The sequence below is a fragment of the Meleagris gallopavo genome, chromosome 3, assembly GCF_905368555.1.
Source record: "Meleagris gallopavo chromosome 3, MGAL_WU_HG_1.1, whole genome shotgun sequence".
Taxonomy (NCBI): Eukaryota; Metazoa; Chordata; class Aves; order Galliformes; family Phasianidae; genus Meleagris; species Meleagris gallopavo.
In genome coordinates, this window is record NC_139406.1 from 597,488 (window position 1) to 613,944 (window position 16,457).

The 16,457-nt window shown below is 37.8% G+C and overlaps 1 protein-coding gene across 1 annotated transcript; it reads right to left on the minus strand.

Moving 5' to 3' along the window:
- Positions 1-2,578: 2,578 nt before the first annotated feature.
- Positions 2,579-14,348, minus strand: CCDC201 (coiled-coil domain containing 201). Its single transcript, XM_085219897.1, has 3 exons — positions 14,276-14,348; positions 3,559-4,121; positions 2,579-2,665 (listed from the first exon to the last, which is right to left on the minus strand). Exons 1-3 carry the CDS (start codon positions 14,346-14,348, stop codon positions 2,579-2,581), a joined length of 723 nt encoding a protein of 240 aa, XP_085076023.1.
- Positions 14,349-16,457: the final 2,109 nt, after the last annotated feature.

Here is a 16,457-nt window from a genome sequence, read left to right on the forward strand (position 1 = left end):
CCTGGTTGAAATCCCTTAGTATTCTTACCTGTAATTAACAGTAATACTGTTGCTGTAGATAATGCATCAAAAATTTTTCAGCAATACCATGAAATATGAATTAATTCTACACACATTTTATCAGGAAAAGCTATCAGCAATATTGTGACTTTTCAAAATCAAAGAGGATTGGAATCATTCTGAGATAAATGCTATAAAGTCATGTGTTTCTTTTTAAACATTCTGCAGAGAGGAAATAGTAGCAGTTTCCAACATCTTGAAAGCCCCCAGTTTTATATGCCTGTCTGATACGGCTGCAGGACTTGTGAAGACCCAGTCAAAGTCAATTCTATGTTACCACTCCAGGCAATTAATTTGCCCTTACTGAGGAAAGTCTCCAGGATTTTATTGCTACCAACTAATTTAATGAGCTTGGCAGGGAGCAGACTTGCTCCCTAGAAAACTTCCCCAGCATTTACCATGTCCTGAATCTTAGGAAGCTTTATGTTGCCCTTATGTTGCCCTTGGATAAGACTTTTTAGCATCTGTATTCCCTGGATTCTTCTTGTATTTCAGCTAACCTGAAAAAAAGGACTGTGCAAGACTTTCTCACAATTGCATGCACCCCTTTCCTACCCAGGACTGAGTTTTCTTACAGACAGCCTTCAATGACTTCCATCGTGGATAGGTCAGCCTAAGACTAAGGCACTAGAGGCATGACAGCTGAGACTGAGTTTTGGCAGAAGACTGACATAAAGTATCGGAGAAGCCTTTGAAGATGGGAAAGGAATACAGCAATGAAAAACCAGGCATAGAAGACTGTTTTATAAGGAAGGCACCACTAGAGGCCACATTGGAGATGACATTAAATGGAGACATTTGAAGACATGAAAGCAGGTTCAGGAAGGAGGCAAAGGTGACTTTGAAGTGTAGTTAGGAGAATGAAAAGCAGCAGCAACATCAAGATTTTCTGAGACCAGGACAAGAAGCTGGAGAAAAGAACAAGTGCAGCTGGCTGTCTGGGATGATACAAATAAACAAGAGAGAGATCTGGGTCACTTGGATTAAGTGTTGGGTAATGTGGCCAGACTAATCTATACTTGTCCTACGGGTAGAGGAGGGTTTTATTCTAGCTTTGCACTTGTCTGATCTTAGTTCAGCCCCCTGCACAAATCACAGAAGCTGATAAAGTCCCTGATGAACATAAACCCAAAGGAAATAGAAGCTTCAACCATGCTATTTCTTTTCCCCTCCAGAGCAGGTTGAGATCAAATTTAGAGAGAATTTCAGTTACCAGAGGAGCCTGCAGAGCCGAGAGAATCTATGCAAATCTAACACACAAGTGCCAGAACATTAAACATCAAAGCAAGTGAGTATGCTTTGACTGGCAACCTGAGGAGCAGCATCACCCCTCGACCTGGCTACCCAGAAAGTTACATCTGAGGACCATGCTGTTCCCTTGAGCAACACCGGAGAGTTTAATGTCAGGAATTACTAGTAAAAATGCCCTAACTTTGCTTAAGTCTTACAGGAAGCCATAAAACCACAACTCTGCTCTTGTATTTTTGTGCATAACACAGCTACAATTGGTTGGCAGAGACCATGCTTCTACTTGTCTGTAGTTTAGGACAGGAGACAAGTTTCAGTGAGTGAAAAGGAAAAGGAATGGTTTCTCTTGCCTCTGTCTATAGCTTGCAACTTAATTTGAACAGAATCTCTCCCGGTTGGAGCAGTTCAGTAGTAGGGAAAAACAGATTGCTGGCTTCAGAACTAATACAGTCACATAAGCACCTGTACTAGAACCACATCAGAACAGGGATGAGTGGTAAATCTATTGTGGGTCCCTGTCACTGATGCCCTACTGAAAACTTAGAGGTGACCTGCCTAAAGATTACATTACATGCAGCAGCAGGAACTAACACAAATATTATACTTCTGGGATTACTCTGAGAAGTGCTTCACAGACAGCTGCTTTGAGCTAAAATGTCAATCTACTCCAGCATCTTTAGAAAGGGACAAAAAAAAAAAAATCATCATACTTTCAAAGCACATCTGAGATAGTTACTGCTTCACTTGGTGACTGTGTAGCACATTTAAAATAAAGGCCAGAGCAAACGCAGAACCAAATCTTCAAATCGGATAGTAATCTCTAAAGATTGGACTCCCAACCTGGTGCCTCTCACTATTTCCTCATCTCCCCAGCTAACAGTAAAAACATTTCTATTGCATGTTTTTATTACTCTCTAGATGAGGAGACTCTCCACTGACAAACCAGGATTACATTCATGTGGCCACTAGGACTTTGTCACTTCAAGAACATCAGCAACCCTGGAAGATTTGAATGCTATACAAACACTTGTGATAAGTGACAGCTGTGGCAGAATGAAGAATGATTTTTACTTAACCATCTCCCTTCCTTTATTCCAGGCATTTAGCTATTGCAGATTAATGTTGTCTTTCACATAGAAGCAGTTGCTGACATATCTTAGACTTAACAGGAAGACCAACAAGTGTTGCAGATTAGTCAGATCTGCATTTTATTGGAATCTGCTATTCACAAAATAAGCATGAAACATCATTACTTTCAAAATTAGTTTGATCAAACTTCTTCAATTGTTAATTCATGTTTAGTTGCTTCCTCAATGTTTTTCAGTTGGCGAAGCACCCATTCTCTCTGTTTCTTTCTCTGTTACAGGAAAAGAAAGTCAGTCTGACCTGTTTAGGCTTCATATGCTTTAAAAAAAAAAAAAAGCACAGCTAGATTTGGGCTGAACATTTATTTGTTTTAAACTAAGAAGCTTTAACTCAGAGTGAGCAGATCTTCCTGAGCTTTCAGTATACTTGTGAACAACATGGCAAAGAAAAAAAAAAAACCCCACAGATAAATCCAAGGAAACAGAATCTGATGGTTTGCAGACTAACATGACTGTCTTTAGACTCCAAATCCATTGCCTTATTTTCCTTTTTATGAACTTGCCACAGAGTTCATGCTGATAATCAAAGCTGCAGGAAACTGAGATCTCTAATTCCGTTTCAATCAAACAAGACCACCTGTATAAGGACTACTAATCTAAGGATACCTTACACTAATTGAAGGATTGTACACAAGACCAACATTAGCAATGACTAAGATTCTTTCTATAAAGCATTATGATTTCAATTAAACAGGACGAGCAGTAGATTTTTTTTTCCTCCTGCATTTTCAGTTAAGTCTCCAACATAAAGAAATTTAAGAATTTTTCCAGTTTAACCCACTAATCTCTTCCCATTCTTAAAGTTCCTCCTACAGAGAGAGAAAAAAAAAAAAAAACAGGACAAACTTCTGCAGTAGTGTTCATATATTTACACAAGTGCAGAAGCTAAATTAAGTACCAAATGAGTAAATCACATCTAGTCTAGCTGGAGTGATAACACAGAATCTAAGAGGTTATCACTATGAACTGGGACGTACGTTCTTATTGAGAAAGTTGTGAAGATGTTGTATAACCACAATATTCTTCTATAACTAGAAAGATGTGTAAATACAGTATTGGCACAGAATTATATGCTATTTCTACAGTATATGGAGAATATAATTACCACGATAGCTTTATCAGTTTTCTTCTTTTTCAGCATTGGAGGATCTTTTATTCCTGGTATTCCAGAAACCATCCATGAAGATCCACTCTTGGGAATTACTGCTAACTTCTCAGATGCTTTTGTGGGAGTCTGAGTCTCCACACTTGAGACAACATTTTCACTTGCCTCTTCATTTGATTCATCAGATGCCAATACTGTGGAAAGTCGTTTTCTAGAATACACAGCTTGAGAACTATGGCTTATCTCTCTGCTGGAATCTTGCAAGTCAAATACTGCTGAAAACCTTTTTGGAGATGTATGAGGGAAGTATGCTTCAACACTTGCTAGTGATAGTTGAGCTACTGATCTTCCCAGAGTTGATTTTGGCACTGGGGATACATAAGCTCTCTTACTGAAATCTTGGTCCTTGACTGACCAATTGATTGGACCTGAAAGAGATAGGGTGTTTCTTGAGAACACTGAGTCTACTGGAGTGCTGTGTTTCACCAGTTTCCTTTTTTCAGATCTTTTAACATCTGGAATAGAAGCTTCTTCCTCTGACATCTGGAAGTCAGGTTTGCTGCCTTAAAGTAGAAAGAAAGTTGTGTCATTGTTCATATACTATAAGACGTCATGCAAAGTGTTCAGTTGCAAGAAAAAAGTTGCAAACATGAAAATAAGAGCACTCTCTACACGAATTTCACCTATTATATTGATGAATATTCTTAAAAGGGTTTAAGAGATCAGAAGACACTTATTCCTGTCTCAGCCCTCTGCATACAGAGCTCCACATAGGCTAAAACTTAAGCAATTCTATTAGCTGTAACTTCGTTACACTAGTTGTTTTTCTTTTTCCTTCAGCATAAGCAGATACACCTTGGAGTTGCAGTTACTGAAACTGTGGAAGACAATGGCAACTGTGGCATGCCAAAAGGAATCAAATAGCATAGGAAAAATGAAAGCACACTGAAGTAACGGAGATATTCTGGTTTCAAGCAATAATCTGTTTTACTCTAATTTCCATTTTGTTACTCTTGCATGAACAACCATTTTTAGAAAAGCTTCTAATTCCCTCCCACTTACCATTTCATAGAAAGTCTTACTACTTCTGAACTTTGATCCTAAAACATTCTGTACAGTTAAATTTATAACAAGATTGCTCTTTTGTTGGTTACTTCCCTACTTCTACAGCTTTTCAACAACAGAAAAGAACTCGTCTTATTAAACCTGGAGAAGCCTAAAGATAAATACACCTTAAAGTATAATTAAAATACCCATCTTAAATAAGCGTTCTAATATTATTCTAATAATTGCTGAACTGTGTGGTCTCATGAGGCAATTCAGGTATTTTATACGGGCTGATTGTGTAAAAGAGCAACAGATTTTCAGTACCTATGTTCTGAGACCTCTGCATAAGAGATCACACATGGGTGAGCTGGACTTCTGTGAGAAGGAAGGCATCAGCTCTCCATTCTTTGGAAGTGTTTTGCACCTGTGTAGAGTCTATGAGTTTGGTAGTGCCTCACCCACTTCATGTTTCTAGAGAACACAAGATTGGAGAAGTTCCCCTGTTTGCCATAGACGTGTATTTTCCTTCCTTAGAAAGAGGAAAGAATAGAAAGCCTTTATTACCTACTTTGAATAACCATTTCTCCTCCCACTTCTGAATGTTGCCAGCTTTCATGACTGACTATAAACAGCCCTGAGCTGTTTTTTTTTTTTTTTCCCCCCTCCCTGTTCAGTCACGTTATCTTCCCTTAGTCTTAGAAGCTTACTGGTACTAAGTTTATATGGCTAAGCTAGAAGTGGAAATCAGCATAATAAGTTTACAACTCCTCAAATCCCCTCCCTGCCCCCCTATACTATTATGCATTTTGATGCTTTCCCCTTACTCATTAAATAACAGTTTATATGAGTAATTAAAAGCCTTTATTTGTACTCTTAAAGATCGTTTTCAAGATTGTTTCCAACCACGCTTCTGAGAAGAGCAAAATACTACTCTGTACTTTAGACACGCTTGTAACAAACACTTTCCCCCCCAGTTGCATTAATAATACTATTTAATGATACCCCAAAAAGGAGGAAGGAAAACTAAAAACAGCAGAAAAAGTTCAAACAATTAATGATAGGATCTACAGTGAAAGAACACATCAGCAAAAGAAAACAACCTTACCAGTGCTATTAAGTTCCATTTGAGGTCTTCTACTACTTCTCTCCTTTTCAGGTGACCTAACTAAATCTCCTGCTTCAGTTCTTATAGCCCTGGTAACTTCCCAGCATTCTTTTCTGCAGAAACTCCCCAAATGATGCACCTGGCATTTTTTTAGGAGTTTCATTAATGCTGCTAAATGAAAAAAAAATGCTGAATAGTAACCTAAGATGAAGTAGTCATAGGAAAACAGGCTATCCAAATTATCTATGTGCTAAATGTATTGCTGTTTAGGCTCTGCTGCTTGCTACCTACCTCAATGACAATAAATCTAGTGATTTTTTGGCTTCACATAACTGTTTATGGCATGTTGAGGATCTGTTACAAGATGGATGCTTGTTTATGGATGTGTATCTGTTTCTATTCAGATTTTATTTTCTCTGTTTTTATTACCTGAAATATTAATGTTAGAAAAAATATGTTAAATCTTCAATGAAAAACTCTTCTTTTGAGAAAATATAGGTAGCAAGAATGCACTGAATACTGTTCTGCTGCAGTGTGAATTTTACAGTGTTTCCAACTAAAATTTTGGAGATTACAGCATTTTATACTGAAGTATTTTTTCTTAAACCATCAGCTCTTAGATGAGAATTGTATTGATATGAAATGCTAAGATTCACGTGGAGGACCATAATTTTTGTTTACAAAAAATGCAGCTGGAATGAACCAGCCCCACAGAAGTGCTAGTGGACTTTGTGGAAGAAGGCAGTAAACAGCTGCCATCACAACCTGTAGAGCAAGCAGGGATGTGGAGGAATGCTTGCACAGATATTGGGGTAACCCTTTTTGACAAAGCATGAATTGTGGAGCTTTAAAATCTAGATTGATCAGACAGACCTAATTGCATGGCTTTATGTGGATGAACTGAGATTGTAATACACACCTCAACAGGAGGTCAAACGACTGATCTTGTCAGGAGTTGAACGTGTGGTTGCAGGGAATCTGAGCGTTTCAAACCTAATCATAAACCACTCTAGCTTGCTGTATTAATACTTGCACTATGAATAGAGAGTTGGAGCTACCAGTTCAATATTTAGGAATAACAGTCTGTCAATTAATGTGTATGTTTCTAGGTTTAAATCGTCTGCCCCTAAGGAACTGAAAGAGAGCTTGAGAAGTTGAGGCACTTTAGAATCGCATGGATTGCATAAGTAAACGTTCTGGAAATAAATAGCTGGTCCAGGTAAAGCTATTTATTTCCTAAACTCCCAGGGGAGGTTCCTACAGGAATATTTTGAGAACTAAACATAAAATTATTTTGAGTTATTTGTGGCTGAGTAAAAGAAAAAAATATCTTGGTCCCTTATAAACATAGAAGAGGCTAGACCAGCCCTTACCTCATTTTGACTATTAGTAGTTAGTTTTCAAACTAGTGGCCTTGTGGCTTCATGAACAGACCCACCAGGTCATCCATACTGTATCTTGCAGAGCTCAGCAAGGCAGTTCTTTATATAGCACAGAGCAGTGATGTCTTGACATAGTGTCGCAATGTTTGCGCTGTCCTGTATAAGTGGGACGTCCTACTGCCTATCCCAGCAAGGGTTGTGCAGCATGGACCTACACAAGAAGCTTTTTGGTGGGTCTGAGTAATTTACCAGGAAGTAACATGCATTACCATGGGACACTTTTTTCCCCGTAGTGTTCTGATCTAATCTGAGACTACAAATTTTCGGCTGCTGCTTTGTTCATTTCTTCAACTCCTACTCTGATTATGTTGCTAAACAGTTCTGAAGGGAACCTGAAGATCAAACTTAGCACCTACATTTACCTAACATGTCAAATTGGTTTTGTATTTCTAGTTTGTTAAGTCAGAAATTTTGCAAAATTGTCCCAACGGTTAGGAGTTTGATATAGTCTGTAGTACCAGGCTTCTCCCTGCCCCTGTGACTAGTCTAAGGGCTTTTTGGTGTGGGCAATTCAGCAAAAAGTACATAATAGACAGTAGGAAAAGGAGCTGGTAAGTGCAGCTCGTCAGTCTATTGTCTGATGAATCAAAGTGGGATGATCCTTTTTGGGAGAAATGAAAGGAAGTAGGAATAGCCAGGGGAAGAATACAAGGGATGGTGATGGCAAATAAGGGGAGAAGAAAAAGAAGAAAAGGACAAGTAGAGAAGGAGACAAAGAGGAAAATACTTTCCTAATTTTTCAGTGTAATGAAAAGAATAAATTAGAGGAAAAAATAGAGGAATGTAAAGGAAAACTCAAAGAGAAAGGGAATTATAATGTATTTCTTAAACAGTTTGGAAAATTTAGGCCCAGATTATCAGTTGTTTTTGGATGAAATCCCTCTACAATTAAAATCTAATTCAAATTCTTATAATCTCTCCTTCCTCAGTTTGAGTTCTGTGGTGTAAACTCAGATAGAGTGCTCTAAGACTGACTGACAGACTGAACTTTTCAATGAAAACCAGAGTGCCGCATCTTATTTATCAGCATGAAGGCTGAAACTAGCAGGGAGCCTCATCATGAACTAACCTCTACAGCTGCAGTGCCTTCCTTGGTCTTTCTAGAGTTTTGATACTACGGGATATGCAAAAGGAGCAGAACCTCTGTTTTCCTAAGTTGTAAGCATCTTGGGCAGCCATAGAAATTGAAATGCACGCAGTCCAAAGCCTGCTTAGATATATAAAGTGGTATGGAGAAGTCCACTGGGACTTTTTCAAAAGAGCCTTAACCCTTTATTTTCACTGATTGCAGTAGGAATTACATGCTTGGGTGCTGAGAATACTGAGATTTGTGAGAGGATATACTATGGTGGCAGTCATTTAGTACGTATATTTCACTGAAATCTTCAGAAACCAAGGACTATAATCCTCTGCGGTCTGTTAAACAAAAGATATGCAAATTTATGAACCTGATCTCTAACAGTTTTGGAATTTAAGAAGTCTTTCCTTATTGTCAGTGAAACGCCGAATTATGATATTATGATTACTGGAGGAAAAAAAAAAAAAAAACCAACATAATTTATAGCAATACTGTGGAGCGGTACTTTGCACCTGTTGGAATATTCTGTTTTTTCAGTGTTACAGTGACCTTTATTCCTGGTCAGAGACAAGATCAATGTTTTTTACTACATTGTCCACAGACTGACCTAAGCGTGGTACAATTCCCATTCCAACGGCTGTCATAGGTATGACTCTTAAACAGTCTGAGGTGAAGGCCTCAGGGAATCCTAGACAAGTCTTTACACAGAGTAACAAACTGTTTTTCAGATTTTGGGTAGTGTCCCTCTACTGTGACTGGATCTGTTCAGCTGGATAGCAAGGCTGATTTTGCATACTAAAAGCCACAACATGGTTTGCTGAATGGATTTTGTAGCTACTCAGGAAGTCAAACTGTTGTTTAAAAATCTAAATCTCCTTCCATATGATTAATTGCAGTGAGAGTGTAAGGAATAGTGAGACTGCTTTGTTTCCAAACCATTGCAAATATTCTTAAATGTTTTTAATAGAAGTTGAAGTTAGAAAATTTCCATCTAGATCCAACAATTGCCTGGAATTAAAAGTAGTATCCTACCAGCCATTTTTTTTTTTTTCTGCCTTAATGTCAGACTGAGTAAACAAAAGCCTTAAAGAGCACACCTTTATCCCCTCATGATGCATCAGGGCTCATAGACAAGGTCAGTGACGCATCCTCCCTTAGCAGGGCCCTGTTTTGCCCTCAGATACAGTGCTTGGATTCTATGTGAGAGGAGGATTAGGTTGTAATCATTTAAATAAGCTGGTATCTTCTAATCAATTATAAAACTCCGAGGCAGTAAAAATTGTTGCCTCCTTTGGTTAAACAAGTTTATTATATACAAGTACTCATTCTAAGAACACAGTGGGAAACATTAAAGTATATTTCTATCCAGTGGTCTGACTGATTAATATTTGACTTCTGAAAAGTCTAGTTACCTAAATCGTAAGAAACTGTGTACACTTCAATAGTAGTAGAGGTCATTAACCTGCCTAAAATCAATGTGCCACCACCTGCCTTTGTAATTACGTCAATGACTCCTCTTCATTATATGCTTATCCACTTCAGTCTTACCAGAGGGCCTCAGTGTGTTCTATCTGCATGTTGTTTGTCTGCTAGATAGTGTCCTATACATTTTCTGCATGTTTCTACGTCCCAGAGATCAAACTGGGTTAATATTCAACAGGGACTTTTCCTCAATAACGCGCTGTCTGTTTTCTGGTATGAGTGCTCCTCTCTAATTGTGTTGGCAGTGCTGGAGAGGAGCACATAATATTATTGCCTAAGTTCAATAAACATGCAGAGTAACTATAAAGTTTGGAAAAAAACAGTCATGCTTTTATGACCTCTGGCAACAGTAAAAGCACAGTTTGGCCAATGCCAAACAAATGTCTAACTTAAAATCTCTCAGTGATCAGAAAATGTTGGATTTACTTTACTTTATTACTTCTAATAATATACAAAAAGTGCTGTTTGAGGAGAGAAGTTGTGTGTCCAGACTGAGTATATTACTTTGCAGGAGGTCATGGCAGAGGTCTATCAGTGTCTCTTTCTTCTACTGAAAACTGGTAGACAAATCCCCAGGTGGTCTTAGCTGAGGGAGTGTTAGTGAAGCCACCAGAGTCCCACTGACTTAGTGAAGCAGAGGGTTTGTAATAGGGAAGCTCATCCACTTCATCTGCAATGGCATGGTAATTGATACATCCTGTTGTTTATGAAATCCCTTATTGGCATCTTCAAACTAGGCCAAGTAAATCAAAAGGAAGACATTAGTAATATTCATGACTACTTGTTCATCACTAGCTTTTTCTACTCATTTGTCATTAATTTGCTATAGCTAGATCTAATAATAGTAGTCTACTCTCTGGTTATGAGTATAAAAACAGCAAAGGGCTGGAAGGTTTATAATATTAAAGCAAAGTTAAATACCTCTTTCTATTCTCCGAGCCCTGAGCCTGAAAACCCATGCAAATTATTACTGCAATAGATAATCTGCACAGAATTGGATGTTTAGTATCAGATCAGGACTGATAATGGCCTGGCTATACCTCAAGATCTCTGTCTTCAAATTCTATCCACAGTTCAATTAAAACCAAAACTGTCACAATTTCCACTACATGGGTTGCTTTCCGTTCATTTTGTTTTCCAAAATAAAAATCCAAATGAGAAGATGGTCCATGGTTGATACTTATATCATCATTTCATTCTGGTGGACGGCAGAACATCGTGTTCTGCCAGCAGAAGCTGTGCATTAGGTTGTCTTAGGTTCTCTAGGCTGACCTAGGGAATAGCTGCAAAACTGGAAAGCTTTGACACAGATGCATTGGCAATGCACCAATAATTCCTGGATTATGTACACAGTGTTCACATTTTCCATTCTCCCCTTTCCCCCTGTTTCAAATTGACAATATTCGCAGGTAATATTTTTAGACAAGAACACTAGTTCCAGTCTTGGGTGGTTTGTGGTATAAAAATGCAGTGGCTTTGGAATTTCTTGTTCAGGGACTGCATTCTATAACATAAATGACCATAAATATCCATAAATATTACTTGAGGATTTAAGCAATCAGTGGCTGAAACTGCCTCATTATTTAAGTAATACAAATTCTCATACAGTGTAATTATGTCTCTGAAGTGATTCAGCTGTGCAATGGGCGACAACAAAAAAATATACCTGACCTGGGTCATTAATCCAGAATATATGCTAACTAATTTATTAACATATGTGTGTGTACATATTCTATGCGAGTTATCTGTATTTATATACTTCTCCCTTAAAAAATACAATGAAAGTTGAACTCTTTAATATTAAAAAAAGGCATAAAGTACTAATGTGGCATGTGGAAGAGTAGTTCCAGTTAAAGATGAATGCCAGATTTTCAGTTTATTTGGGTCCTTTTGATTCAGAGCTGCTTTTATTGAAATTTTCAAAGGTTTGGCTTCCTTGGGGAAGAGGAAAAAAATAAATAGTTCTGCAAGGCCTCAAACAATTCTTCTCACTAGTGTAAGGGCAAACCAAAAACAGTTCCATCGTACTTACTGACATCATAACAATTCTGTACAACTCCTACTATGCTCTCTAATAATGCATATGCATACTATGCATAAGTAACAGCTCAGGAGCCTTTATCCAGCATTTGAAAAAAAGACTTAGCACCTGAGCCCAGGCAGTTTGCAATCACAAGGGACTCTGCATTTCCGAGTTATCTTAGGGCACACCTGCATGGACGGATGTGATGGGCCTGAGTGTCCTGCTTTTAATCTGAGTTGACCAGATGGGAACGTGCTGTGATTTGACAGTGGTACAATTAAGTTAATTTGGTATGGTGTCCAAACCTACAGAGCCTCCTAACTGTCATGTTACCCAATACAACTTCAATCAGTCTTCAAATCAATTTTAAGTCAGGCAACACAATTTTCACTTAGGCTGGTTCTGTATCTTGCACTGTTTTCTCAATATAAACCACTTACACGATCTACTGGATGCTCATGAATGGCCGTAGTGTGGGGAGAGCGAGAGAGAGAAAGAGGAAGAGAGAAAAAGAGACAGGGAGGGAGGGAGAGATGAACTTCCCCTTCCCTTCTTCTGGTCTCTGTGGCCAGTACTGTGCCAGTATTTGTTTACTTTCCTCTGCAAGCACAGTGGATGCAGAGCTTGGCCCAAGCTGGCTTCCACTGTGTCCGATGCAGAAAGTCAATATGGCTCATAATGGAGTTGGATTGGTCCCAAAGGGTTCTTAAGTCCAAAGCAACTGTGGAAGTAAAATTGTAAAATTGTAAGGATTTCTAGAGGTATACTCTTAGCATGAAAACTCAGAAGCAGCCTTTTGGGACTTTCGAACGGCCGCTTGGCATAGAATAAGGACTGCAACTACATTAAAAAAAAAAAAAAAAGCAATCCAAAACAACTGTTTATTCAAGCTGATTTTTTTATTATTTCATTTTTAACTGGATTCCAGAAATTATGATAGTGCAAACACTCAGTATAAAAGTTGCAATAAGAAATTTACATTCACATTTAACATTTCAGTTCATTCACTTTTTAACATAAAAATAGGACAAATATTCAATTGCTCTTCTTAGTTTAACAATCCTGAAAAAGATTGGAAGATACTCTACAGTATTTTATTTACATAAAAAGACCCGTATTATTAATGCAAATCTATCATTAGAAGTTACCCAGTGTTAAGTTATTGTATCATACTATGTATATACATACATATATATATATAGAGTGTATAGCTATATAGTTATAAAAATTATTTCTACGTATCAGTGGTCTTCAATAGTTGGGGAAATGACGACTTAGTAGTTTATTCCTTAAAGATAGAGATATTAATTTTATTTACCTATGTAGATGCTTCTGTTACGTTACAGTAGGCCTCCTCCTGGTCCCTTTGAAGTCACTGGCCACGACCCATTTGACATTAATGGGAGAGGAACATATAGTTCCTTACTCTTATAGTAAGGCCTCATCTAGCAATTCAGCAACCACTGAAGTTAAAGGAAGCATAAACTCTACTGAGCTGTAAAACAGACTAAAATATCTTCTGAAAACTCATATGCCAATTAAATAAAGAGAAGAGTGTGCTTGGTTTTCCCTTTGAGGAACAGAAATGGTTTAGATTTTTCTCCAAAGCCTAAACAGAATATTCAACTTAGTTTGGAAGGAATATAGGATTTGTTGCTAACATCTGTAGCTTAAGCAGCTGGTAAAATTTCTCTAGCATTTTCCTCTTACCGAATACTAAATTCAACCAATCTGACAATCCTCCATTCTGTTTTTTTCTCTACTTTTATTTTTTAATAGAGTCATATCCAGACACAGACTACCCTTTAAATAAGTTTGCACTTATTTTTTTAAACAGCTAGAGAGCATGAATTAGGTTACCTCTCTCCTGTGTAACTCCATCTTTTCTTTGGGAATTCTATCATAGATGCTGCTCTGTCTGCATCTGGCAGGACTGAGCCTTGCTGCCCAGTGCTGCCAGCTGCTGGAGTCTGCACTCCCACCACAGATTTCACTTACCTGCCACCTCGGGTTTTCTGTTGCACGCGGGCCACTTCCTAACAGGATTTTGTCAAATCCGTTTCTATTCCTTTTAACACCTATTATTCGAATAACTTGTTTTATTTTTCAAAAGAAAAGTTTTGACAACTGTGAGATGGAGAACTTATGGAGGAAGGCAATAAGCAAGCCTGAGAGCTGCCTGTAATAAAAATACAATGGAGCTGAACAACTGAAGGCTGGAGGAGCATGCTGATTTCTTAAGAAGTAGCGCAGTGTTTATGAGCAACAATTCACACTTTTACTTCCAAAGATAATTATTTGATGTTAAAATGTTTCTGGGATACTTAAAATTATGGGCAAGCCTACAATGGACATTGAGTACTTACATGTAGGCAGACTAATTCTGATTGTAAAACACATGCTTCAAGTGTTTTTTGCTTTCTACTCAGGGTGCTGGACATTCATAAAAAAAAGGAATCACATCTCATTTTCAAGCAGAACATATGGAGGAGGAATAGAATTAACCTCCTGTGGTGGCACAGCAATTCATTTTCACCTACACTTCACTGAAAATGCTCGACATATCATTTGAATGACATTTGGAATGTAAGAGAAGACTGCTTTTGCACCCATGTTTGCTAAAGAGTAAAAGAAGTGAGAAATCACCTAAACAACTTCAACGTGCCAACTCAAAATTGTCCTGCTGAAGCCACCATCAACAAGTCTCAGATCAAAGTAGCAGATCAGGCACTTGAGCAGTAAGACACTTGAACAGTAAGAGAGAAGAACCTCAGTAATTGAAGTACGCCTTACAACTGTCCACCACAAGGACTGTTAACCTAATCTGTTCTTTATTTAATTTGGAGCCATATACACGTGTCTATGGCCTCCCTCTATAAACACTTGGATCACTCTTTGCAATGGCATAACTGTGCTGGTAGCGAGCCAGAGTAGGAAAGGAAGTAGTAAAAACACTTCTCAGTGATGCAGCACTGTTTGTTACTTCAGTCTTACGCTGGTGTGACACGTCTGATGTCACAGAAGACTTAAAATGAGAATGCTAGTATAAAAGAAGCAGATCTTCCATCGTGCAGTAAGGCACAGGTAAAATCTAGTCCCTTCAGCACACTGGCTATGTACATTAACCAACGTTAATTCAGATTTCAAAGTGCTCGCTTGTGATTGGAAAACAGACTTTAAAGGTAACAGCCCCAACTATTTCTAATGATTCTGTCAGGCATTTTTAAAGCAGTTCACCAAGAGATCTTGAACACTCTGACAGATGTGAACAGACATGAAATCTCAGGAATGGAGCTGGCCACGCAGTTAAACACAAGACTTACTTTTGTTGCAATATGAAGCTGGTTAAGTACTTTGGCAGCTCAAATACTCAAAAACTGTACTCACCATTGACGGCTTTACCACTGACTTCAGGAGTAGTGTTTTTTTCACCTTTTCCTTTCAGTAATTGATTTATTTTAGTCTACTTTATTTTTTGTTATTTGTTAGTTTTGCTAACTTCCTGCTTTTCTGTCTTTTCCTACTTATGCCCTTGTACTGATCAGATTATAGATTTCACCAGGTAACCCAAGCAATGGACATTTTGAAGTATCCTTAAAGAGCACTAGACAGCCCCCCACCCCACCTTTACTTTTTTTCCCATTTAGTTAGATTGAATTATTTGTTTATTATTTACATTTGGTCAGAAGTAAATAGCCTGAAAACTCAGAAAGGTGTGATTAACAGGAATAAAGATATGAAAAAAAGTCTACAGGGAGTTCTGAAAAAAAAAAAACACCACAGGGTTGGGGTAGAGAATTAGAGTTCAGATTGTCATTAGTCACGATTTGCCATACTGAGATGTAAAACCCACTGAATTTGAGATGAGTTAATTTGCAACTGTTAGAAACTCAACTACTATGTGAAGCCAGTCATCACTCCAAGATAGTTATTGCATGCAAACAACTGGTACATGATGTATGAATCTATGATTTATGATGATAGAATTGCTTGTAGAAAATGTGCTGCTTAGTTAGTATCACAGTCACTTGATTAAACAAATTAACAGATTTCTAAATCCCATTATAAAAATAGCTCCATTGTGTAAAGAATCCTTTGTTAATCTGTAGCGGAAAGTATTCATTTTTCTTCTTCCAATAACCTCAGTGTCATGTTCTTATAATCTCCTGATTTATCACAAAGCAATATTTTAAATAAGACCAGAAGTAGCCCCTAGCTGTAATGACATAGATATTTAAAATAAGGATAGAAATAGAAATTTAAAAATGATGTGTGCAAAATGTCTCCAGAATTAAAGTTTCAGTTAGCATCAAGATGGAAAAATCTGTTAGAGGACTGGATCCTGATGTGTTACTCTTATGTCAATAACTGCCAGGCAGCTCAAACTTGGGTCTATGCTGAAATGTCCAATGGAGGCAAGCCTGTAAGCACGGCTTCAGTGGGAGCAGGAGGAGCATCAACACAGGATGTTGCAGGCAGCTCAAAGCCAGAATACTCAGACAACTTTCTCCTACTCTCAGTTCAACATTTTCTGCTTAGCAATAGAAGTCTTTTGGAAAATGGGTCATAAAAGCTAATAAAAAAATAAGGCAACAAAATGAATTATATATATACACACACACACACATATATATATACATGTATGTATCTGGAAATAGAATCTATTTGCATCATGTATTTTCCACATACGATAACTTAATACCACATTAGGAATATCCTCTG

Excerpts from the sequence above, each read along its gene's own strand:
- CCDC201 (XM_085219897.1), bottom strand. The coding sequence starts at position 14,348 with ATGGGTGCAAAAGCAGTCTTCTCTTACATTCCAAATGTCATTCAAATG. Across the intron at positions 4,122-14,275 it reads TCGAGCATTTTCAGTGAAGT|GCAGCAAACCTGACTTCCAG; the intron begins GTAGGTGAAAAT and ends TTCTACTTTAAG. Across the intron at positions 2,666-3,558 it reads AAACTGATAAAGCTATCGTG|AGAAAGAAACAGAGAGAATG; the intron begins GTAATTATATTC and ends TTCCTGTAACAG.